Source organism: Neodiprion pinetum, chromosome 1 (genome assembly GCF_021155775.2).
Source record: "Neodiprion pinetum isolate iyNeoPine1 chromosome 1, iyNeoPine1.2, whole genome shotgun sequence".
NCBI lineage: Eukaryota > Metazoa > Arthropoda > Insecta > Hymenoptera > Diprionidae > Neodiprion > Neodiprion pinetum.
The window spans coordinates 30,597,718-30,623,116 of NC_060232.1; the positions used below are offsets into that span (position 1 = coordinate 30,597,718).

The 25,399-nt window shown below is 44.1% G+C and overlaps 3 protein-coding genes across 5 annotated transcripts; 2 read left to right on the top strand and 1 right to left on the bottom strand.

Annotated features, from left to right (window-relative positions):
• The first annotated feature begins 10,096 nt into the window (after positions 1–10,096).
• nord lies at positions 10,097–18,747 on the top strand. Its single transcript, XM_046622483.2, has 6 exons — positions 10,097–10,308; positions 13,351–13,481; positions 14,787–15,096; positions 16,269–16,515; positions 16,982–17,377; positions 17,456–18,747. The coding sequence occupies exons 1-6, from the start codon at positions 10,118–10,120 to the stop codon at positions 17,570–17,572; spliced, it is 1,392 nt and encodes a 463-aa protein (XP_046478439.1). The 5' UTR covers positions 10,097–10,117; the 3' UTR covers positions 17,573–18,747.
• Positions 18,748–19,104: 357 nt separating this feature from the next.
• LOC124220197 (galanin-like G-protein coupled receptor npr-9) lies at positions 19,105–22,043 on the top strand. Its single transcript, XM_046628741.2, has 5 exons — positions 19,105–19,140; positions 20,070–20,546; positions 20,653–20,820; positions 21,120–21,322; positions 21,417–22,043. The coding sequence occupies exons 2-5, from the start codon at positions 20,194–20,196 to the stop codon at positions 21,821–21,823; spliced, it is 1,131 nt and encodes a 376-aa protein (XP_046484697.1). The 5' UTR covers positions 19,105–19,140; positions 20,070–20,193; the 3' UTR covers positions 21,824–22,043.
• Positions 21,917–25,024, bottom strand: SmydA-5 (SET and MYND domain containing, arthropod-specific, member 5). Of its 3 annotated transcripts, none has more exons than XM_046628728.2 (5): positions 24,914–25,024; positions 23,669–24,149; positions 23,142–23,519; positions 22,713–23,048; positions 21,917–22,577 (listed from the first exon to the last, which is right to left on the bottom strand). In XM_046628728.2, the coding sequence occupies exons 2-5, from the start codon at positions 24,085–24,087 to the stop codon at positions 22,268–22,270; spliced, it is 1,443 nt and encodes a 480-aa protein (XP_046484684.1). In that variant the 5' UTR covers positions 24,088–24,149; positions 24,914–25,024; the 3' UTR covers positions 21,917–22,267. The 3 variants fall into 3 exon arrangements, with proteins under 3 accessions (XP_046484684.1, XP_046484675.1, XP_046484666.1); XM_046628719.2 differs by having other exon boundaries at positions 23,669–24,146; positions 24,914–25,005; XM_046628710.2 differs by having other exon boundaries at positions 23,669–24,167; positions 24,914–25,005.
• Between the last annotated feature and the right edge of the window lie 375 nt (positions 25,025–25,399).

Sequence of the window (25,399 nt, forward strand, 5' to 3'; positions counted from 1 at the left end):
CAGGCTTCCAGCCCCAACAACAGCCTGTACAATACAAACCGATATTATATATTATTGATTATTAATTATATGTATAATTATACATATATATATATATACACACACATATGTTATATATATATATTACGTGTACAGGGTGTTTCAAAAGAGTTTACAAAATTAGTCTTTCGTCAAGCCGCAACCTATTCGTAAATGCATAGGTATATGTATGTGTACGCGACGCAGTACCCGTAAAGTTATAATACACGCCATGTATAATGTTTTGGTCAAAATTTACCGTGCGGACTATCGTTCGCACAATTGTTCAAACTTATCGAACGACGCAGCTGTTCGCTATACCGCTGTCACTTTTTATCGCTTTAATTAAGGTAATGCCTCCCCCACTTCCTTGCATAGGTATACGTATACGTGTTTAAATGTATACGTAGACCTCTATGTATAATATACCCTTCTGATTCCCTCTGATCTAATTGATTCCCCCCTCCTCCCCCCCCCCCCCCCCCCCCCTACCCCAGAAGTTGCCTCCGACGCTGTGTATATATAACACTCCCATTGGCTAAAGTCATGATTTGTTTCCGAATTAACGTGCGGCTCTCGCCCGTCACAGTCCTACAGATGCACACCCACCCTCACCAACACATTTCCAACGATTTGCCAAACATCGGTTGGTTAACGCACGCATATCCAAGAAATCACGCACGCCACGCGACGCCGCGCTCAATGCGGGCGAACAAACCGGTAAAATCGGGCCACTCACAATCAGTCACTTTGCGTCGTGCAATCTGACTATATTCTTCAAGACTAGTTACACGTGATGCGAGACCCGCCAACCACCCGCCTAAAATCCATCCCCGAGATTATCCGCCCCCACCCCGCTTTGTAACTTCACGGTATCGTATTTCCGTCACTTTCGAACGGATCAGGAAAAGAAACATCGGATATGTGCGTTCAGACCGATAAGAGTTGACCAATCGCTTGACCCATTCTGATAAAATAAAACAAAGTATACTGACGTCTGTGTAATACTGTAAATACACATACCTATGCCTGTACGCGAATGTTACGGTGTGGCGTCTCAAGCGGTTTTAACCATTTTCTTTTTTTCATCCGAGAGATTATGTTGTAACGTGCGTATACGTAGTTCGTGCAAATGAAATTATTCGACGATAAGCGATGAGAAAGTGAGGTAGACAGATAGAGAGAGAGAGAGAGTGAGAGAAACATTTTGTGACTGTCATGTATGTGTGAGACCCTTGACTCAAAAAAGAAAAAAACAAAAAAAAAAAAATCTACAAAAATGAAAAAGAATGAAAAAAATTGCAAATTTAACAAATTTCGAGTGAGAGAGGTTTGTAGAAATATGTGATAGGCACAATGTGCGGACTTCAGTATTATTTTGCGGTTATATAATGAAGAATGAAATATCGAAAATGAGAGAGTGAGAGTGAGAGAAAGAGAATGAGGGAGTGAGTTAGGGAGAGGAGGAGAGAGAGAAAGAGAGAACGAGAGAAAGAGTGATGAACGAGAATGAAGCTTAATAAAAAGTAAAAGTACACGAAAATTAAATGAATAAATAAATACGTTAGCTAGAATTAAAAAGTAAACGCTGTTTTTTCGTTGTTGTGAGTCCTTTAAAGAGAGCATATATGATGATGATGATGATCGGCTGGGCCTGAGTCGTCGCCGTTGACCCCGTTGACCCCGTACCACGTTTATAATTATTCTCGGAGGATTTGGCAAATTTGTCGAGTCGCCCCGGGGTTCCGGCGACGGCTTGGCTTCGCCGCGTGCAGGGCGGATGGATGGATTGGTTGAAGGAGGAGCCGTTGTTAGGAATTCGGTAGACCGTTGCCATCCCCGCGAAAAATCTTCGCGACTATCAAAATCACGTATAAGATAAAACGCTGTAGAATTCCGCCCTCTAGGGCCCCGGAGTCTGTATAATCGATGATACTTATCGTATTGTATAATAATATATAATAGAAGTATAGTTAGAGGAACGCCGTCGGTTACTTTATTAATTATTTAATTTTGTCGAATCAAGACGAAAGAATATTATATTATATATGTATTATAGTTGAATTATTGGACCGGGGTGCCCAGGCGGGACACGGCGGGGCTCGCCGACGACGACGGTAATAAGTAATACCTATTATTAATAATTGTTACGAACTTGGATCTGGATACATTTTTTCATACGCACGATAATGATTAAAGAGGAAACAAATATAATAATAATAATAATAATAATAATAATAATAATAATAATCATCAACCACCTTCACACACGCGCACACACGACAACGAACACGAAAATACACACGTACGCAAACACGGATGAGACGAGATGAATAAAAACAATAATTGTAGTGAAATGAAAAACGAGAAAGGTTGTATTCGAATTTTCAGGGTGCATATCCTAATTTTTAACTATCGTTATTATTATCATTATCACTGTTATCACTACTATTATTATTACCATTTGTTTTCCTACTATTATTCTTATTCTTCTTATTCTTCTTCTTCTTTTCCGTATTACTATTACTATTGTTATTATTAGTAGTAGAAGTAGTTGTAGTAGTAGTATTAGTATTATTATTATTAGTAGTAGTAGTATTATTATTATTCGTATAAATATTATTATTTTTTTATTATTATTATTGGTATTGTTTTTCGTAGTAGTAGTATTATTATTGTTACTATTATTATTATTATTATTATTATTATTATTATTATTATTGCGTCCAATATTCGTTAAATTTGTAGCTGTTATTATTATTATTATTCTTATTATTTTATCTTACTATTATTATTACTAGTTAAATTATAAGATTAATTTTTCCGGCACTCCTCAACAGTAATATGTAATGATTATATATTATTTATGAGGGGGAAGTCGCCGTGATTCAAGTTCCTAGAGCACGGGGATGAAATCATATACGATGACACATGCAATAAAGTTCTGTTTTATCGTTGAAATGTTCTTTGTTTTATTTTTTGTGCTTAATTTAAGCAAATCAATTTTTTGTTGCATTTTTGTTTATCACATAACATTAATTATCTATAATTTGGAATTTGTACATAATAGGCAAATGGTTATTTATGCATATGAAATTATACACACACACACACACACACACACACACACATATATATATATATATATATATATATATACATATATATATTATGCGTATATACATACATGTTTCGTTTATAAACAGGATTATTATACATATGTGTATTACCACGCGCGGGTATCGACATCCAGTGTTATATTTCGGATGCAACCTTATACCATACGACGACAGAACGAGGTAGAGAAAGCGAGAGAGCGAGGGAGAGAGAGTGAAAAAACGTTTAAGAAACGTGCAGAGAAAAAGCTTCCGTGTCACGGGGAAGGGCTGCTAACTGTTTTCGAAGAATGTAAGGCTATCGAGAAGATTTGAAACGTGCAATTGCCGTCAAGAATGGGTATAAAAAGAGGTATGAAATAAGTAAATGATAAATAAATTAGTAATCGTTTCGCCGTGACACTTGCAGCTGTAATGAAAAGTATGGCCGGAGATGAACACACACATACATGACTATAGTAAGTGACTTGAGTCGGTTGTGCTGTCACGTAGTTCCTAAGTTGCCCTAGCCCCGGAAAGCGCGTATAATAACAGAAGCCTGGTATCAAGTGATTGCTTGTTATACGATAGCAGGAGTATAATGAAAGGGAAAAAAGGAAAGAAATAAATAGCAAATAAAAATTAAAAAAAAAAAAATAAATAAAAAAACACAAATACCACACTGCTGAATATATTATAATATACGATATATTTATACTGATTAACAATATGTACCATAATACAATTTTAATACTACAATTAATTATATTATACAGAGCCGCCGACACCCAGTATATTTTTTACAGGTTTACATTATATTACAGTTTATAATGTTTGATATTAACGATACAATACAATTACCTACCTATCTCGCTGTGCTGCACCCTGTGGGCGGCAGTGGTCGTCTATCCTAAAACTTGACAATTAATTTGTCACGGAATTTTGAACCCTGTCGCCCGCGAGGCAAGCCATTCTATATGCTATAACTACAATATACATTACATCGAGCCGGGATCCCGTCGTTGATGCGTTGTCGTTGAACAGGAAAAATTACGTAAAGAAACACGATATACCGATGGAAAGAGTGAGAAAAAATGTCGAGGAAGTGCTAATTTTTGAAATTCACCTCGCGTTCAGCCCGCTCTATTGAATCGAGACGGCCGATCGGTTAGACATCACGATTAAGCTATAAAGTTCTGTACATCGACGGTAAATCCCTCCGACGCTCGTACCGATAATCAATGGATGCTGCATACTTGTGATACGTTTACTGCTGGTTACTACAGAGACTTCCTAGTCGGCCCTACAACAGGGCCGACGCCACTAGTTCACTTACGCACACATAATTCACGTTTATACGATTTATCATTAATTAATTAATTAATTATACTAATTAACTTATACATATTAACATTTATAGGTGAAGTAAATACAGATGAACTGTGGATATATGTAATACAAATGCGCACGAGGCTAGGGCGAGGCTAGCTACCTGTCCTTGAACCTTATCCTGAAACTATGACCCAAGTTTACGAAATAATTCACTCGAAAACCATACTCACCCGCCCTGATAATGAGAATTATTGTATAACCTCAATAAACTGTAAATACAATTGTAACGCTCGATTCTACTTGGCACCCTCACGCATTCCTTGATCGTTTCGACGGTAAGATTTTTCTCGTCATTTTTATATCTCTCCTGGATAGTATAAGGTACGTAGAAAAAAATAAAACAGTCGTTTCGTCTTTAATCCCAAAGTAAAAACAATTAAAAAATTTGGTAGTCCGGTATAAGTTAGTCAAAGCACTACGAAGAATCCTATATAAGGAGTAGCAATAGCGTCGCGACTATTCGCGATCGCATTGTTTAATTTGTAAAACTAAGAATGACCATGTTCGCCAAGTGGAAGAACGGTAATCAATGTTGAGACGTACGTAAAATGCTGTGTCCACCTTATTACAAATTTCGAATCCTTTGTGTGTAAGATTCCACGCGTTTTGGTGTAAAACTAGAAATTTATATAAAAAAAAGTATCTTTTCGCAAAATACTCTGCAAAAACATTCCGTGTTGTTTGATTTCCATTCGGACTTGTGTAAAATTTGCAGAAACTCGTCTGAAATTCACGTATATTTTCTCATTCGGAGTGAAATTCGTCTTAATTTTGATGAGCTTGGGGTATGCAATTTGCATGAGTCCGAACGAGCTTCACACTACGTGAAATCAACGCGATTTTTTTTTACAGAATAAGTGTTGAGGCAATTTAATGCTTCTTCCGTCGTTCTTTGTTTCTAAAAACTTGCTCTGTGAATTCTGTTCTGAATCGTTACACAATAATTATAATAACTATACATCGTAAGTTATTTGAAGCTTCTACAAGCCCAACTAACGTGTCGAACAAAAACAGCTCAATAAATGTATGAAACACGAGTGAGTCATCTTGCGCGATTGAATTAAAGCCTATTCACTCCTAGTTTTAATTTGTGTATAATAATTTAGTATAATATCTACACGAAATCTACAATCATATCGACTGTGATCTAATTCAGTAATTAGGGTTAGCATCTTACTTCGTTTTGAAATAAAAAAGAAAGAAGAAAAAGCATCGCAAAGGATTGATCATTTTTAACGAGTCGTATTATATCTGTACACTGTATGCATTCGTGTTGTAGTTTACGTCTGCATAGCTTGTACCATCTGTGGTGACCCTGCGGTGTCGTCGCAGTCGATAACAAATACCTTAAATCCGCACTGATGATGAGGATTGACAGCTACAATTTGACGTCAATGGCGTGAGCCATTGACCCAAAGTCGATACAGAAGGTACCTACGTTTAACACCTTGTAACAAACCGTAGGAGGATAGAAATAAGTTGTAAACAGTCAACCGTTCGCTGTTCCATACAGATAAGGGAAGCTGCTCGGCAGCCGGTAAGAAGATCCAAGCTACAAGACCCTCTCAGTGACTGGTGCTGCAGTTGGGAACATCGGTTAAAAATACAGCATGCGGTTAAATCAGCACCGGTTGAATACCGACAGAACTACACTTGTGACGCATAGCCCCAAACCTATTCAACCATCGTACTTACCACTTGTAACTTGGACACTATTCTCCGACGAACAGCATCGTCAATCTCATCACCAACCAACCAAATTTGCTGATTCCTACACATTCGTCATCAGTTGATGCATATGAATAATCAGCTACCAAACTTATCTATCAAGGGCTCTTGACCAGCTCTTTGGCCTTCATTTTAATTCCACCAGGACTTATGTCCCTGGCAAGTACAAGCACAGCAATTGAACCCTTGAATGCGTCACTGATTCTTGGTCCGGCTCTGTCCACGATTACGCCTGACCTACTAGCAACCCACCAAACGCGTCTGTTCAGCAGGACATGAATGATAAGGAATGATGGTATCAAGACAACAGACAATTGACATGACATGAATTGGCGGTACGTGATTATTGAGAAGAAATTGTCATTAAAATTAAACAAGATTTATTTTCCAGTTCGAGTACAACGAATATAATTTTGTTCGAAATCACTATCCGTCCGTGTGCCTCACGCATGAGTGTGTAGGTAGATACATGCTTGTCCAAGGTTGTAACTTTAATCTGGTTCGATGTCATCTGATAACCCTGCAGAACACCAAAGGGTGAGCGGCTAGTGTATTCGGCAGTTGCGGGTCTTCGGCGATCCTTCTTCTCACCTGATGTGCGAAAAAAAAAAACGGAGTGCAGTGGTCGGATCAAGCGCAGGACGACGTCTCATAGACCTTCTCAATTTCTTGAGCGAACAAAATGCAGCGTTCGCACGTATGTAGCTAACGAAGTGGTATATTGACCGAAGAGATAAAGTTCCACCTCCGGTTTTTTCACTCTCACAAGCCGTGCAGAGCGAGATATTTGAGGAAAAGCTCCAATTCTGCCGATGATAGCAATTCAGGCTTTATAACCACGTTCAATGATAATAAATTACTATCAAAGGACCAGAGTGAATTCCAACGCGCGAGAAAGGAGTTGTCCTTACGCGATCTGCAGAGGAAAACGCTAACTTGAGAATATTCGGTATGGTAGGTTTCCACTGATTATCTAAATCGGGTGAAAAGAGAAACTGCAAGCCTGCGAATATAATGCAGACCATGTATTTTTCGTGCCACTTGGCATGCTTGTAGTATATAAGATCGCGGAGAAATATCTCCCCCGTTCTCTCATTCCAGGCACCAAAAAATAAGATACTGCGCAGCGGTCCGATGGATCGGACGATCGATGCAGCGGCATGTTGGATCAATCTATCGTACGCTGCAACGGGGGAGGGGGGGAGGGGGGGGGGTGGTTCCATGCAATCTCCGAAGCGACGAAGCCCAGCTGGCAGTCGGAAATCGGTCCGGAGCGGGGAACGATCTAATAATAATAAAAAAGGGCCGCGGAAAACGATCGTCGTGCCCGGGTTATAGATTCCCTGTCGATCCGGGTTCGCCTCGGCTTGGATCCGGTCCGGGTCCCGGTTGGGACCTAAGCAGCGCGATCAGTGGCCCGGGGCGACTGTCTCCGGGATTGATGAGTAGTCGGTCGAAGCAATTATTGTTATTCTGATTACATAATAAGCCAGAGGTACGGCGAAGGGGGTAGAAGGGCCCGGGGTGGAGGCATAATTCGAAAGGGGGGTTTCGGCCGAGTTCGGGCTGGTTCCGCGAATTCGAGTAATCGATTCCGTCATGTCGCGGACCACCCGTAAGGCCCTAATAAATAAGTAATGCATTGGGGAACGGAAGATCGGACGAGGGGTCGCGGTGGCGGGGGTCGCAGCCTCGCGATGTACGAAACTGCAGAAGGATCGGAGGTGGGCTCCTACGGCTCTATACAGGTATACAGGGTGCAGCGGAACAAGGTCTCAAGTTGCGTTGCAGGCGGGCGACACCCGAGTCGGGGAAAGGAAGGCGGCCGGCGGTTGGCCCGCGCGGTGCGGAGGACTCGTGTGTGCGGGTGCAGGTGCAAGTGCGAGTTAACGCGCGACGCGACACTCGCAGGAGGTGTCGCAGCTAGCCGCGGGTTCAACCGGCGAGGAGGGGTCAATATGAAAATGCTCAGCTTTGTGGGTCTTCTCCCCTGCCCCCGTAAACATGACCCGAGAGACCGAACGAAGTCACCGATTGGGGTCCGAGTCGACGGTCAACCACCCAGAGATATCCTCTACGTATGCTGGCTGCACCGAACCGAACCGACCGCTCGAAATTCTCCGTAGTGCGTCACGCTGAAATAAATCACAGAAAATCTCGAACTCGGGCGAATTCGCTCCCCCCCCCCCCCCCCCCCCCCCTGCCCGAGATAGAGAGAGAGAGAGAGAGAGAGAGAGACGATGACGATCGCGGAGAGACAGAAAGTGAGAGCGAGAGAGGGAGAGAAAAGAAAGTAAGAGCGCGGATTCTACTTTTAGGGAAACGAGCCGATCCGCGCGGCTAACGTACGGTTCATTTCTTTCTAAATTAATCCCGGCTCTTTGTATATCGTCGGTTCAAACAATCTGCACGCACATCGGGCTGCACCATGATGCGCGACGCGTAAGCGATTCTGACGAGGAACAGCAGAGCTGCACGCGCGGAACAAGCGGGTGGGCTTCGAATTTCGCTCGCATCCAATTTGTATCACGATGATCGAAGGATTGATCTCGTAGGTGGGCAGCAATTTTCTTTGGGAAGACCGTTTCTTCGCCGCGGAGGACAGGAGGGGGGGAGTCCAGCGTCATGCACGCCTCTATATACGTATATATAATCGAACCGATAGAAGTTTACGGGGGGGCTGATATACGAGTTGCCTCGAGGCACGGCTTTACTAAGACACTCGTCTACAGCCCAGCCATGGGGTGAATCCCGGTTGAGGTTGTGGCCTTGTCTTCGCCCCGTTCTGCCGAGCACGCACGACGCGTATCTTCCGCGCGTCGACCCCGCGCGGGTCCACGCTCCCTAACCGGCACGAAAGGGTTTCCCGTTTCAATATTTTATGGTTCTGGCCCACACCCTCCGTAAACTGTCGTACCGTACTCTGCAGGAGACCGGCTCTGAGCTCTGCCGCGTAGGAGGTCATCAGAGCGACCATTGAGTTATGTACTCGCCGTTCGACCGCTCTGAGTATGTCCATCATCCTGGCGGTTGTTAGAAAAATTCACCGTGAACCCGGTGATCGCCCTCGAGTAGCTCGTAAAACCGTAAAGTTCGTTAAGACATCGCGCTTAAGCACGGTGCGGGCTTAACCCGCTGGATGAACCGAGGATAATACTCGTACACTGAGAAAAGAGTTTATTCGCTGTTAACAAACGTGTATTTTAATATAGCAAAATAAATGTTTCGTTATTGTTATCAAATTTTAGTTGAGCCAAGTAATGATCGATAGAAATTTGTTAACAGTTAACGAATCACATTTGGCGCGGTTAAAACTTGACAATAATAACGAAACAATTATTTTCCCATGTCGAAATATACCTTCGCTAACAACAGATGAACTCTTTTCTCACTCCAACAGAGGTGAGGATAACTTTGGTCCGAGATTGGAGAACAACGGTGTCGAGTAGTAGGAACGGAGTGAAATCTTCCAACTTCTGTATCACATCGGCGGATCAGCCATTGAACCCTGCTCGACCTTTGCTTCGCCCTTTCTCTGTAGACGGTCATACGTGTATACCCTGCGAATTTGGATCGGTTAAAAAGGGCAAAAATCGCGACGTTTAACGTGGCCGAAAGTGCGTGTCGTGCGATACACGCGTGACGCAGCCTCCGGGTGGGAAGGAGAAGGCGACGGAGGATCCTCTTCGGCGTCCCAGGAAGAACCAGGAAGGGAATGGGATAGAAGAAGAAGAAGAAGCGGTGGGAGGGACCAAGAGGGGTTGCACAATGTCGGCGGCATCGGACTCCGTGGTGCAGCAGCGCGCCCTCCTCTCCGAGAAAGCTACCGCGTTGCGTTTCCACGCACAGTCGAACTCCCTCGCCTCTCGAGGCCGGACGCCACGATGCCGCCACTTCTGATCGGGCTCGTACTTGTTGTGGCTCGGATGGACAAGGCCGAGGGTGAGTCGCCTCTTGACAGCCCCCGACCCTTTGGCCAAGGGAAAGCCTCGCGCGCCGAGGAGTTCGATCGGACCGGCGTTCTCCAGCCGGACAGTCAGATCACCGCCACCCTTCGCCCCGGGACCAACTCAGAGTAAGTCGAACCTTCATTATTTTATCCGCGTGCTTCGTCCTGGCCTCGCCAAGTCCTGTTTTTCCCCTTTCGTACGACGGACACGGTCACTTCCAATGATTAATCGTAAAGTCGTAGCTATAGATACTCTACGATCTGACAGTTACAAAAGTAGTTTCTCCCAAATTATATACGTCAGTGTGACAGAGTGTTTTTGAACTATCAAAGTTTTGAGTGTACTATTCACACAATTCAACGTCCTAGAACCGAGATTTAGAATAATTTTAAGCTTATTCGGATCGGTTGAAGAGTAAATTCTGCACTGAAATCAAAATCTGTCATCAATTAGTTGGATCTATTAATGATAAAAACGACCACTCAGCCAACTCGAGAATAGCATCACCTGCATGTGTTGGTCATAATTTTATTTTGCAGCAAAAGTTCTAGGCCTCCTCTTTGCGAAAGTCTGCAACAGTGAACATGTTTTCAGAAATACTTCCGCTGCGCAGAAGATTTTTCTCAAATTTTACGTGTTTCTAAAAGCAATGGAATCTCTAGAATGAGCATACCGCGAGCATAAACTTCGAGTCGCTTATCAGGAATTGTTATTCAGTTCCCTATCACGCTCGTTATGCTGTTGATATTTTTCGAAACTACCGTGTAGTCAGTTCCTTGCGGTTACTTACCGTGTAGTGTAACATTCGATAACGCTGCTGACAGTTCTATAACATACAGTTTGTGAACATTTCTGAAGCGATTATACTGCGGAAGTTTTCACGAGCCTGGTTAAAATTGGCATCATTAGTTCTGAGATTGAATTCTGCAACCGTGTTCAATGCTATCCCCTCGGAATCTGAGACAACTGAGACATATTAAACCCTGTATCAAATATGTAAATGCCCGAGGAAGTGCTTTTCCAGTACATGTAAACGCAGTTTGACTCAACGATGCAAATTGTTGTCCAGATTACGGTTTTTTTTTTCTTTTTAAATTAAATGATATTCTTTTGAATCAATAATACATTTTTACGCCATATTTGGGCTTTTCAAAAAATTCTTTCTCCATCCGTGGAAACAATAATAATCGTTAAGACGGGTCAGTAAAAATGTAAAAAAAATTCCGGTTATCCGCACCGTTGATCGTATTCCAATACAAGGAAAGGCATTTTTGTCGCTGGAATTGGGTATAATTGGAGGACGATTAAAAACTCTCAGACTTTGAGGTAACGATTGACGTATGAAACGAAGATTAGAAAAGCTTCCTCCGGCGGTGGTGTCCTGCCAGCGATTCCATCGTCGGTCACCTGGAGCGCGTCCCGACGCTGAAAAGAGGGTCGGGCGTTGCGTCGTGGCGAGAACCCACGTGCACCAAACGGCGCGTCCTGTCGCGACGTCACGGCTAATAAAATCTCGCTATCAGATGGGTTTCCAGGGAAGTCGTCGGTCCCCCTCGCGGTGCATACCAGAATTGATTCGAGGTTTGTGCAAAGCCGGTGCCCGATTTAGACCGGGGGTCGCGCGCGCGACCCCAGACGCCGCGACGCCGGCATTGTGCCCCGACGCTAATTTTACAATAGCTCGGTGACTGGCAAGCACGTGCAGCGAGCGGCGTCCCGACGCCCGCCACCGACGCTGCCGTTCAGCATCGGCGGCACGCTTATTGCTGCACCGTTACTGCATTTGCCTCTGCCATTCGCGGTCCCCCTGCAGCCTTATTGCTGCACTTCTCTCTTTTATATCCGGCTAACTCTTTTCTGCCGAGAGCCAACCTCTTTAGACAGTCATGGCAGACGAGGTAAAAAAACGTCCCGCGCGTTTAACTGGGCCATGGTGTATGCACCTATATATAAAATGTACATATTTCAGCGCGATTTTCTCGTCTTCGCTCCACGTAGCTCGACACTCCATTTCTTACCCCGTTCCGCACCTCTTTCTCGTCACATCTCGCACTGCAAGGCTCCTCGAATTTCGATCGTCGAAACGGTCGAGGTTGGGTGACTCGTGGTCGTTTTTCAATGTTAGAAATGATCGAAATCAATTTCAAAAATTTCTATTAGCGACGCTTAAGCATCACTGCTGGGTAAAATACTTCCACAGATCCATTTAAAATAAGAAATAAAAAATGCTTTTAAAAATATAATTTAAATGAGTCGATGTAAATTGTTACTTTAAAAATGTTTAAAATATTAAATGCAAAACGCCATTTGCATTTTAAATATTACCCAGCAGTGTAAGGCGTGATCAACATGTCACCGATATGTTGAAAAGAAAAGCATCGAAAAAGGTCTGTTGCACAGTCTTATGTTATAAATAATAATATTTCAACTAACTTTACGCGTAGAACGTGTAATTTACGACGTGAGGTAAAGCAACACATCATGTGTGTGTAAAAATAACAGAATCGTTGCGTACATAGTATTCTTTGTAACGTAACATCGTTTCATTCAACATTACTGTTCCATCGTTCGAACTTTTATTAATCCGTACTAAAACCAGTCGCAAATTGATTTGGACAGTTGACATTCCACTGCGCATATCCTGACTAAGTATCCGTGTGCCGAATATTTCCCAATTCCACAATTAAAGCCCTCTGTCTTGCAATGTGGCGTCACTTGGAAGGCGTCTGTAGGTCTGCTATTAAGTAGCAAAGAAATGGCACAGACATTGTATACGTAACGAGACACGTGCAAATGCGGGTGGCTTTGATGTTGCTAGAAAATGAGCATGTGAAACCTGGCCAAGCTTGAGATTAATTTATGACCCATTCCGAGTGAACACAGGTCTGAAAATGCGACTATTGCGTGCGTTTTGCCGGTTTAAAGACGTGAAATTCTCACTCCGCAAGGAACGTACGGATATACGATACCGTGTCCGACGTCCTCAAGCACGACTGCTCGAAAGTCAATGTTACACGCGTTTATGCAAAATCGCCTGCATGCGTACGTCCCGTCGCAGTTGACTCACATTTCACCTTTACTGCAACACCTCGAGTGACTCAAGGTTCGCTTCCCTTCCCTCTCTGCGCCTGCTCCCGAAGCTGAACTATTCGATTAAATGATTTCAGGTTCTACTACCTGATTCATCACGAAGGGACGCCCTTTACGCTGCTGGTCAGCCCGTGCAGCGGCCCGATATCCTGGACGGTCAGCTACGTCCGTCCGCCAGAAAACGAGTCGGATGCTGACGAAGGGAAGAGTGAGTAATCTCATTTTTTATTTCTTTTAATATCGCTGACCCATGTTTTTTGAGACGCAGGTCCGGATGACTTTCGGTTTTTTGGTAACAGAGCGAGGCGCATTGGGAACCCCTAAATAACGTTATATATTTTCGCGAAAGAGATTTACTACCGTTTGTCACATGGTGCAGAGTTTCTTTAAGCTGTCATGTTGCTCTGAATTTATTCGTTCGAGATGTTCAATTTATGGGCTTCCCGCCCGACGTAGAAAACTTCAAATTCCGTTTGTACCGTGCCTTGAATAAGGAGCCTCGGGTCAAACTGTATTTACCGTTGTTGATGAAATTTAAGTACTATTTTCCTTCAATATTTTCCCTACCATTATACCTACACCGATTCTATCGTTGGATAGAACGGTCTCGTACAAATATTCAGTGCGAAAACTGTATCTCGCCTCTAGATTTATTGAGCGAAAATTGTTTCGTCGTACCACGGGGAAAATGTGACAAGTGAAGACTCGCGACAAACGGGAGTTGCGAGTCTATCCCTAGGCCGGCATAGAACGCGAGACGTTCAGCAATAAATCCCTTCTTCAAAGAGCCAACGAAACTCAAGTTTCTAGCGGCAAAACCCGTAACGTACCGCACTCCTGGAATGCGCTAACAAGCAGTTTTCTGACCGAACACCGGAGACAGAGCATATTGCCAAGGCGAATAGCCATATACGCGTCATAAGTACACACGTACGTTGCATGTCAGCCAGATCCTCGTGTCTCCTAGCAAACTCGCTGCATCTTCCTATTTTTCATCCGTCTCACCGCGGATGGAGAGAAATATCTATATTCGTATTTGATTTATATTTGCAGTTTTTGCTTTTTCTTTCCACGAAGTACATAATTTTAGATTAGTCCGGGGTACTGGGATCGAAGCAGACTAGCTTAATGTTCGATTATGTATTTCCCAAATCGGTACTATCGATAACACGCATAACTATCTGACACGCAATATTCATGCAAGTTTGCCCCCATTCTGTGTCGTCTATCTACGTCTATCCGTGTATTAGGAGGCATATACAGTGCGGTGTACAAGCTTGAGATCAGTGCCAGATGCTGAATTCGATCAATTTTTAACCATGTAAATCGAATATCAAGCTCATAAGTTCTGATATCTTTATTTTACTCATCGTCCTCAAACATATTATGAATGTGTTATACAAAAAACTCCGGTGAGCCAATGCCGGAAGTAATCGTGAATCATTTTGGGACAATAGTCTGTCGCATGAACGTTATTATGACTGACAATGAGAATGCTCCACTTTGTGACTAGAGCGATGGCCAGTGACGAAGCTCGTGCCGGGTTCGCCGTTGTTCACCTACGCCGGAGTCGAGGCGCGAAATTTCTCAATGACGAGGGCACAGGAGGGCGTTTACCGCTTCGAGATAAGATCAACGACGACGTCAAACGGCAGCGCGGAGCGTCGGGGCGTCGACACGGTCCGTCTCTACGCCACGACGGAGATTCTGGAGCACCAATCCATCCTCGAGTTCGGGAACGGCGGCACGGGACACCGTCGTCATCTCCTGCGGTTCCAGCAGCGACGGAGCAAACGACGTCTCGGAGTCTCGTGGAGCTGGAGGTAATAACGGTCCTGTACCCGGTTGACCCCTACAGCGTACGAGAAACTGTAAGAAACCGTAAGAAACAGAGGAGGAAGCCGTGAGAAACCAAGAGAAACCATAGGTCGATCAATCAATCGATTCGTCTACCGGCGTCAATATATTTCACTTCTTACCTTCTTACCGCTGCTCTCGTGCAGCAAGCAGCTGCACTTGCAGCAAAAGCGGTTAGTTTTCTTTATTTTTCGCTTCATCGCCGCGCTGACCGACGATTGATATCGAACTACGCTCCTTTCCACTTCGTTCTACCGGTTAATAATGTTATTACCGATCTTGCCTAATCGATATTCCATCGGTATTTCACATTTCCGATCAAATTTAATACCAAGCTGTTATTCTATTTTTCGTTTCTTCATTCAAGCATCTGGAAGAAATACTGAATTCGTTTGAAAATTACACGTTACAAATACATAATCCACGAAGTTCGTTTTCAACTCACGGTATTTATCAAATACACCGAAACGAGAACCTGTAAACAGTTTGTACGAAGCCTTCTTTGCCTTGGTATCCTTACTGAAATATACAGATCTGACGATCAGCTGATTACTTTATTCGGCGCCGTGATCCTCTGCGCGTAAACATGGTGGATCCCAGTAAACATAGCGGTACAATACCTACACAGTTTCAATGAAAGTGTTAAATATTCTCAGTTGCATAATATTGTCTGGCGTTGAATAAAAACGTCAAGACGATTCATTTCGATGAAAGGAAAAGGAGAAAACGAACAAATAACAAAGTAAACCTTGAAACTGTCGCTGAAGAAGTAGTTTCGAAATGCTGTCAAAAATAAAATATCTCCATCGGTTTCACGGTAATTATTTTCAACCGTGAGAGCCGATTGACGCGGTGCCGTTTTCCCGGATCACGAAATGCGCAAGTAGTTCAGCCGTTAGCGGTCAGACCGGTAAGTGAAAACAGTCCGTGGTTGCCGGAGCACACGGTGCATATAACGCGGCGTCGCTTTGCCCGCCGATTCCGTGATTGAATATACGTCGGTGTTGCGCGTGCGGGTGGCCCCGGGCTGGCGGCGGTGAACGGCTGTCGAGTATTCAGTTAACACCGGGTAAAGTAAATATTGACGTGAGAATACGTGCTCAAAGTCTGCAACAACGACACTTCTCTTGACTTACAGTCGGCCCGTTACCAATCTGACTGAATACTGCCTTGCCGTGACATCTGGGCAGCGCAGACCCCCGGCGACGTTGTGCGCCGCGCAAAACTTACTCCAGTCAACCACGGCTTGGCCCCTAGACAAGACTCAGACTTCCGGACATCAACGGCGACGCCCCATTCCCGAGGGCCTTCACTGCCCCAGGGAACCCAGGCTGACCCTTAACGGAATGAGGTTCAACACCACTTACCATTTCGCACTCTACGCGGTTCGTATTATGTCATATCTTGTAAAGATCTATATGGGTGCCGACAGGTAAATATAAACGACATTAGCATTATCGAGCGCGTGAGGAAGCGTTGCATTGTATTTTATACGTTATTGAAACGGAGATAAGAATTGCGAAAATTTCAACTCCTCGAAAGAGGATTTTAAATTACATCGGACGTTGGAGTGAATCGGTTATAACGATCGATTATACTGGATCAAATGCCATTTTCAATTAATTGTACACGAAGCCTACAATTCATGTGCATTTGAATACATTCAGATCTTTGAGTTATCCATGGTTACGGAAATCTTCAGTAAAGACTGTCAAAACCGAACGATTAATAATATTCACTGCAAAACCGTAGGTGTAAATTCTTTTCCATGCTGCTTCACAACGTTTCTCGAGATCATTCGAAAAAGGAGAATTGCATCAAGCCCCTGAAATATCTCGATATTGAACGCAGGTGAGTAGGACGAACAACGTGTCGCGCCGAGTAACCGTGGAGAGTCACAAGTTCCGTCGAAACCCGACGCAGACTCTGCGCACCGGCCATCCGGAGACGACGAACCTCCGGAAGAACAGCGGGCTGGTAAACTTCCAGTATCGACCGCGAAGCAACGCGGGGACCGTCTTCCTGATGCGTTCCTGCAGCGGGGGATCCTTCCGGGCCTTGCTTAAGGGGCCCGCAGGGATCATCAAAGACGAAAAGGTGACTGACAGTTTCTTCAAGCTGGTGGCGGAGCCTCTGGAGTCAGGGAAAAGATACGTCCTGAGGATATCGGTGACCCCGGAGGAACTCGAGACTGTTACGACGGTGAAGGTGATCGCACGGGAGGACGTGCCGTCCGCGAATCGGAAGGTAGAGTTGCACATTAGGCCGCTTTATTTCTGCAGAGATGAATTCATCGAGGATTAATTCTCCTTCGTGACTCCACAGGTGCCCGGAAGGAGTCGGTCACGAGAAAATCGATTCTCCAGAGGGTCTTTGTGGTCGAGGCCAAGGAAGCGGTTCAGGGTTGACCAGCGACCCATCTGCTCACTTTCGGATATCTGAGTGAGGAATAAAGTGAACGCACCTCGACACCGTCGGACGCGAACAATCGTGGCGCGTGAACGGGACGGTTGTTGAAAATTAGCACTGTACCGTAATCGCGTTACTGGCGTATCTCCAACTGCACGACGTTGTCGTACGATTTACGAATAATCATTCGAACATTGAACTCTTGCACCGTTTGTTCGATCTATTGTTCAATATTCAACTTCCGTACACGATTGGCAACGGTCCGACTTCTCGTTTTGCTTCTGACCGGAAATTTCGCGTATGCTTTTCGCTAAACATGTTATTGAGAAAAATAGAATGATAAACCACGTTTAAGACTGAATTTAACCTCGAATCACCAAATTCTAAAGACTGTCCGCAGGTCCCAAAAAATCGAATTTTTCTTCTCTAAATCTCTATTCTGTAAGTTTTCTCAAAACAATGCAGTTTGAGGTATGCAGGTACAGCAAAGGATGCTGCAAATATTGCGTTCTCGAGCCGTGGAACCATGCAGCTAAGCAAATCCGGTTGCATGGTTAAATGTCAAGTGTTAAGTGGATTTGCGTCGATATTACTTGAGAGACGTGAGATGTTTGCACACCGGTACGGTTCATGCTCGCCTTCCGATGAAGTATTTACTATCAAGTTTCAAGAAGCAACTGCAGAGTTCAACGTACTGCACGAGGAATTACATCTTGTTCGTGTTACATTTTCATTTGCGATTCGCAATACCATAGATTGGCTGGATCATTCTGATATCACAAAATCAATCACGCTTCGCATATTTTTTCACGACGATTCAAAATCAAATCCCTAACTTTTACGTCACAATTATCGCATTTAGTTATCGACAAAACTGCCTACAATGACGTGCGTGCCAAAAAAAAAAGGAATCAAGCTCACCAAAACGAAGTAAAATCACTGATGTGAAAAACCCGAATGTTTTTCGACAAAAAATGCGAACAGAAGAGAGGTAAAGCTTGACGAGGGTCACGCTCGAAGCTTGAATTAGCCGCATGAAAAGTTACTCGACAGTGATTTCATGCTCCCTGGGCACTGCGATCATCGCAAAAACTGAATGCAGTCTCATAGCGTTCCCCCGCCTTGTCTAGGGGGGAGTGGGACGAGAATTATCGTTTCATACAGCAAATGTTTTGTATAATATATTTAGGTAATAAAAGGTTTAAACACAGATCTGTCCGATGGCGCGTGACCGCGTGCAAACAAAGCAACAAACACCAGCCAACCAACGGCCATATGTCGGCCGTTCTGCCCTCTCGAGTCCCGTCCGCCTCCTCTGTCTGTCTCTATGTCTCCTCATCCACATAGGTGCAAACTTACGTGTACGCAAGTTACACACGTATATGTATATTCACCCACCAACGTGACGCGCTTCACCTGCGTGCCTTCTCCACTCTCGATGGCCTTTACCCAGCTAATCGCTTGTCAGGTATGACAATGTCGCTGACGCGTTCGCCAGGGCGAACGAGTTTTCGTATATTACCGAAATTCCGACGCCAGGTGGGCTCAGTTCGTGATTGCTGGCCGTGCGAAATTCTCTTGTAATTTAATATACGTAGCAGGTTTGGGAAGAGCAGCTTCTGTTATCTTTAAAATTTTTGGAAATTGTAACGGGTTTAATAGTGTTGAAATTATCTTTCGATAAAATTTATTTATTCTTTGTGCATCATATCTGTCAATATTTGTCGATAAAATTAATTTATTGTCGTACTGTTAGGTTCCAAATTGATCAGTGATCTCTAACTCTTTAAACAAGCAGCCTCTGTTAGTATAAATTTTGAAAATTTTGGTAACGTTTGTTTTGTTTTTGTTTTTCCCTCGTTCTATAAAGTCACAAGTTTTTTTTCATGACGTTTTCAAATCGTATAATGGGCATTGCAATGCATATTGCAAAGTATTTAGAAACCAAACTTCTTTCCTTAAAACAATAGAACTAACTTGTTTTTAAAGATTTGGAGAGACTGGCCAATTGAATCAAACTAGTGATCGACACGTGAAACTTCACACAATCGATTCAATATCCAGAAAACAATTTATACAAGTTGCATATAACTGTCACAGAAAGTTAATTAATGTAGTAGACTGAAGTGAACTCTAGTATACTTGCGACGCATTGTCAGATAATATAATCATTAGAACACGATACTTCAGCTATATTTTTCTCCATTTCTCAAAATTGTAACTTATTTTACTCATTAAATTATATACTCGCGAAAATTATATTATTGCTCGCTTGAAGATAAGACGCGATCCTTGAGGATATAGACACTGCAATTTAAAATTGACGAATTTACAACGCGACCACCGCGACGACGTTGAACGACAAATTTGGCACGGAACACGCGGCAAATCACATGACATAATACAAGAAAATACCGCTACAATTTTGAGAAAGACATTCGTAAGCCGCACCCGATTCGTTAGGGTGAATATAAATTCTCATCTTTATCGCTGCAGTCTGCAGTACCATAATAAAATTCACCAACCACAGGCCAACCACGAGTCAAAAGCCGAGAGACATTATATAGCTCGATGGAATAACGCCGCGAAGGTGTTGAAAGTAGTCTATAAATAAATTCAAACAAAGTTAACGAAGCATAAAGTTCGCCACGACCATGAACGAGTCCGACCTGTCAATGTACTCCTTCGGGGCTCGAATCGGTTACCAGATCGTAATCTGGCCCATCGTGGTCATCGGAACATTCGGAAACCTCTCCGTCCTATGGCGAGTCAGTTTTGGCATCGGTATCAATTCGCCCCTGAAGCCAATGTACCGCGGGGTGCTTTTATCCCTCGCCTTGTCGGATCTTCTGCTGCTCGCTACTTCCGGTTACAACACCTTGTCAGGCTTCATTCACCCCAACATTCTCTGGACGCTTCCGGATTGGGCGTGCTCTGTCTTACCGTGCCTCCAGACGACGGCAGCATTGTCGAGTTCCCTTGCTTTGGCAGCTGTTGCTGCCGATCGGTAATAATTTTATTTTCATAATAATTCTTGTGCGTTTTAAACCATTGAGTCAATGATCTGAAGCCATAATGGACCTGGACGATAACCTTTCATTGAATCCTTCGAGGTACCGTGCTATCAAGCCAACCTACCCGCCACCTACTGGACCAACGTGGCCGATAGTCGCTCTTCTCATCTTCTTCATCTGGGGTATTTCGATTGGTGCAACTTACCCCGTTCTCAAACTTTACGCCACTGGCACTCTAATCGTATTGACCGACGTCTCGTACTACAGGTGTGAACTTATTTTTATTCTTCATTATTGAGAAACTAGAGTATCCAAAGAGAATTTTCTCGCAATTTAGTTTCAACAATTTTATAACGCTCATTCTATCTATCATCAATCAAAACCATTTTTCACGCTTTTCGTATTCCTGGTTTTATTTCCAAGAGTAAATAATAGTCTGTAGAAAGAAAGTGATTGAAAGCATTACGAAAATAAAGCAGAAAGTAAAATTACTGCCAGTTTCAATGATATTTTGACCGACGACAAATACGGTTCAAACTAAATGAAAACAATTTTTACGACCGCAGGGCTTCCTTGTGCTTAACAACGGATCGGTCGAAAGCTGCGGTGACCTACGTGGCTATGTACGTTGCGATATTCCTGCCTCTGGCCATCGCCTTCCTGAGTGTTCACCTACTCCTAGCGTTGAAGATATGGAGGCGGAGAAGACGCGGCGACAAATTGAACCTGGCGACCAGCAGCGAGTCACAATTCACCGAAACATCGACCGGTTAGAGAATTCGACTTTTGAAGAGCTGAGAAATGTCGCTGCTCGAAATCCACGTTTCACAGCCCCAAGTGTAACGAGAGTTCGATTTTTACAGCCACAACGAGTGCAACCATGACCTCACCAGTCACCCTCAGACGACCCATGTCTTCCCCACCCTTCGCACACCGGAATAAGCGAACAGTCAAGGTCGTATTGGCCTTGATCCTTGTCTTCATTGTCTGCAGATTACCGATGTGGACCTTCGCGGTTATCAAGCTTTACATTACCCTCTCGGGGAGGATCTGGTGGCACGTACAAGCCGTCGTCACCACTTTGTCGCTCTTCAACACGGCCGCTAACCCGTTCATGTACGCCTTCATCAACGAAGCGTTGTCCACTGTTGCATGTGTCAGGTCCTGGTGCACCAAAGCTGATGATGCAAATGTCACTACAGTCAACCGGGAGAAGATGAAGAGCAACATGAACAGCATTAAGGTTCCCCGAGGACCCTATTCTCCGTAAAACTTGACTGTTCTGTTTTACATTATTTGTTACCCTAGAAAATTAATCATCTACTTTTATAGCATATGAAGTATCATGTAATGGATACTCTGAGTCACTGTTTTATTCCAAAAATCTCACATTTTACTAGCAAAGGTCCTGATATACAAGGATAGACAGGTAGAAAAATACAAAATACACCCTTATCCTATTTCCAGAGGACTTTTATGTAGCATTATGACGGAATACATATAATACGTTTATTGTCTTGCGGTATAAATTATAAAAACCCACTCAAGTCTTTCCTTTGCTACTAATTCTCCAGATTTTTTAACCACAAACTGAGCTGAGTGCCAAGGCAATGCACGTTGAACCTTATTCCCAAAATCTTAACCTACCATTCCGAAGGTGATCTGGAGCGGATGGAAGGTGTTAATCTAGATTCATGGACGGACCTTAATAAATCTAAAGTAGTTCCGCCTTTAGCAGCCTAAGTAGTTTTTCTCCGGGGCTGTTCGGTGGCTCAAATTTTAAAAGCTTGGTTGCCCTGCAGAGCAAGTCCAGGCGGTCTTCCCCTGGGCACAACGATAGCTCCCTAAGGGCCACCGCTGTGTAGAGCGCAAGGCGACTGCCGTAAGGGTCCAGTACTTGGGTTGTCTGTATCACACGTCTACAAATTTCGGCCTTCTGAGGTTCCTCAGGGGGCAAAAGCTGCATCAGTGAATGGCCAACGGTCAGACAGTGCTGATGTCCGGGATGCAGTAGTACTTGCAGTCTGAAATAGAGCGAGAAACTAGGTTCTTGAATGGTGAAAAATCGAAATTCTTTTTCCTCGAAGAGCTAGTACCTGGCCTATCACGAAATTTTTGTTCAGCTGAATGAGAGGACATTCTTTCCAAACTATCCTTACCTGGACAATAAATCCGCGAGAGCATGTCGACTCGCGAGCTCCATGGCACCTTCAACTTCCTCGCCGAGTCTCTCCGTCAGCTGCATCACTTCCATTGAGGTCAGAATCCCCGGGCAAGCATTACAAAACCACTCGGTCTCCGAGTCCAAGGGATCTCTGGGCAAGACAAGGCCTGGACCACATGGGCAGACTAGAGTGCCTAGATATGTTCCCAGTTCTGTGGGGTCGGCGCAACGCTGACAACGACAAGAGAAGTATTTAGTTGCGAGAAGGTGTTCGCGGCGACTCCGGGTCGCCCACAAGGCGTGAGTGTAGATGGTGCTGAGGTGCTCTCCCCTGGCGGAGGATAAACGGATGTATAATGACTGATGACTGGCAGGAAAATATTACAAACAAAAATGTAGACTCGTGGTTGTTTCCTAAACTCACTTTTGGACGGCGGTAACGGTGCGAACGGTGATGCAGGGCCGGCCTTTGGCGTCTATGGAGAAGCTGTGCCTCGTGTTTGCGATGCAGTTGTGCTCGAGGAGGCAGGCTGTCTCGTAGAGAGCTGCAGAACCCTCGGGTGGATTCGTCTCCAGCGCGTTGACGTCGATGAGGCCACAGACCCGGGGAAATGCGTCAGCTGCTGCCTGGTCCATTGCCAGAAACGGTGCCAAGTGTTCTCTCAGGCTGAGCATTTCCTCGTGGGCTTCGGTACCGGGACCACGCGAGTCATCGTGGCATTGAAGAGCCTCCAGCAAGGCCCAACGTTTGGGACTTCGCCTCCGAAGCAGCAAAAACCGTAGAGGCAACAGGAGGTCGCATCTGAAAATTTATTTCGTATTTGACTGAATAAATTTCTTGACGCAAAAATATCTACATCTTGACTGGCGATATCACCTAGGGTGATCAGAATCAAGTTCCCTTCGCCATTAAACGCTATAAAAGTCTGCAAGAAAGTCAGCCGTACGCACCTTGGCAGTATCCTGCATTTGGCCAGGATGGCACATTCCGTTCCGTGGCGGTCGTGATCCGTCAGGCCCAGGCATCGGGGACTGCAAGCGGGCCAGGTACACCCTGGACACCTACCGTGCGCCTGTCGACTTCCGCAACCAACGCAGACCCGCTCGAGAGAATGTGGTACTGGACCCCAGACCAAAGGCGGTTCGCAGACCACGAGGTCACCGGCGTCCAAGTCCCTGGCGGCCAACAAGTGCCGACCGAGTTCTCGATTTTCGCGGATCTCCCATGATCGACATGCGGTTTTGTGACGGGACCAGTCATCCTTCTGATGTTGCTTGGTGCAGTAGAATTGTGCCTTGCAATTGCTGCATCTCAGCGTTGCAAGTTTTTCACAGATCGCACAGGCACCCTCGACGTTATCAGAGCCCATCGCTGTATCTTTCGGCAGTCAACCGGACGAGGCGCGTATTTGAACGATGATAAGTATACCTGCTGTCCCATAAAAGTTATCTGCCAAATTGTGTGCCATATAATGAATGCATATTTTATCATAGATCTATTTAATTTACGACTACCCTGTATACGAAAAAAACGAGAATATTTAGAATACCTAAAACTTGGTCGTAAATTCAACAATTGTTTTGTGATCGCGAGAAATTGAGCCGAATTATGTTATTATAATACTCCGGGAGATCCTCAGCTTTTGCATACTCGTACCTACTTTTATGTCTATCGAGACTGCAAAATTCATTCCACCAGCTAGTAGCAACTAACTTCGAATGTATGGGTGGTTATCAGTGCCAATGTGATCCTAGGGTGGGTTAAACAAACTTTACTGTCGTTGTTTCTCAATTCAGATGTACAATTTTTGAAAAATTGCGAAAGTGTATGTAACTAATTCTATAGTATTACGGTTACAGGAGAATACACTTTCGTTCCAATTGATAAATATTTCGTGAGTAATCATGGAATATGTTTAACTTGAGATGGCCGACCATGCAAGCCACCTTATTATTATACATCACAAAAGGAATCTGCACAAGATGGATTGGTCGATTATATCATCAACTGTTCTTTTAATGAAAATGTACGAACGAAATTCTGGCGAACAATCCAGCTACAGTTTCATATTCATTTATAATTAGACACAATGAGATGCCGGAATGACACAGTTTCGTTACGGCTCACCGATTCAGCTGAATAAACCGATGGCCTAAATTCCTACATACCAGTAGAAAGACATAAGTTTGATTTACCAAATCGAGTGAGTCCTCAATTAACGAAGAACCCGAACGCCAATCCGCCGCGAACTACCGAACACCGTGCACAAGTGGTCTTATGCCTAACGCACGTAGCGCTTTCTTCAGTGGTTAATTATAACTTGAAACAAAAATAGACTTTGAAGTACAGGCCGCCCCACCAGAAACGTCCGTCAGCTGGGATCTTGGCCTCAGTAGGCGTAGGCGTAGTGTGAATTCTTCTCGGAGAGTTGGACGACAACGTTTGATCCGTTGCCTGCAGCATATTCGGATTGCGCGTAATCGATTCCTCTCGTGAAACTACGTCAATACGGTGCATGAAAGAATTGATTCCGGGATTATGGAAAATAGTCGAAATTTTCGGGAAAACTCTAAAGGGCCTTACTTTTTTCGTCATTTTCAAAGCATAGAATTTTTTGCGTCTCAGAATCCATTCGTACGCCTATTGCGAATCTAATCGAACCTCTCTGATTCCAGGAAAAG

Excerpts from the sequence above, each read along its gene's own strand:
- nord (XM_046622483.2), top strand. The coding sequence starts at position 10,118 with ATGCCGCCACTTCTGATCGGGCTCGTACTTGTTGTGGCTCGGATGGAC. Across the intron at positions 13,482-14,786 it reads GGATGCTGACGAAGGGAAGA|AGCGATGGCCAGTGACGAAG; the intron begins GTGAGTAATCTC and ends CTTTGTGACTAG. Across the intron at positions 17,378-17,455 it reads TGCCGTCCGCGAATCGGAAG|GTGCCCGGAAGGAGTCGGTC; the intron begins GTAGAGTTGCAC and ends GTGACTCCACAG.
- LOC124220197 (XM_046628741.2), top strand. The coding sequence starts at position 20,194 with ATGAACGAGTCCGACCTGTCAATGTACTCCTTCGGGGCTCGAATCGGT. Across the intron at positions 20,547-20,652 it reads GCAGCTGTTGCTGCCGATCG|GTACCGTGCTATCAAGCCAA; the intron begins GTAATAATTTTA and ends GAATCCTTCGAG. Across the intron at positions 20,821-21,119 it reads ACCGACGTCTCGTACTACAG|GGCTTCCTTGTGCTTAACAA; the intron begins GTGTGAACTTAT and ends TTACGACCGCAG.
- SmydA-5 (XM_046628728.2), bottom strand. The coding sequence starts at position 24,087 with ATGGGCTCTGATAACGTCGAGGGTGCCTGTGCGATCTGTGAAAAACTT. Across the intron at positions 23,520-23,668 it reads AAATGCAGGATACTGCCAAG|ATGCGACCTCCTGTTGCCTC; the intron begins GTGCGTACGGCT and ends ATAAATTTTCAG. Across the intron at positions 23,049-23,141 it reads ACCGTTACCGCCGTCCAAAA|GGGAGAGCACCTCAGCACCA; the intron begins GTGAGTTTAGGA and ends ATCCTCCGCCAG.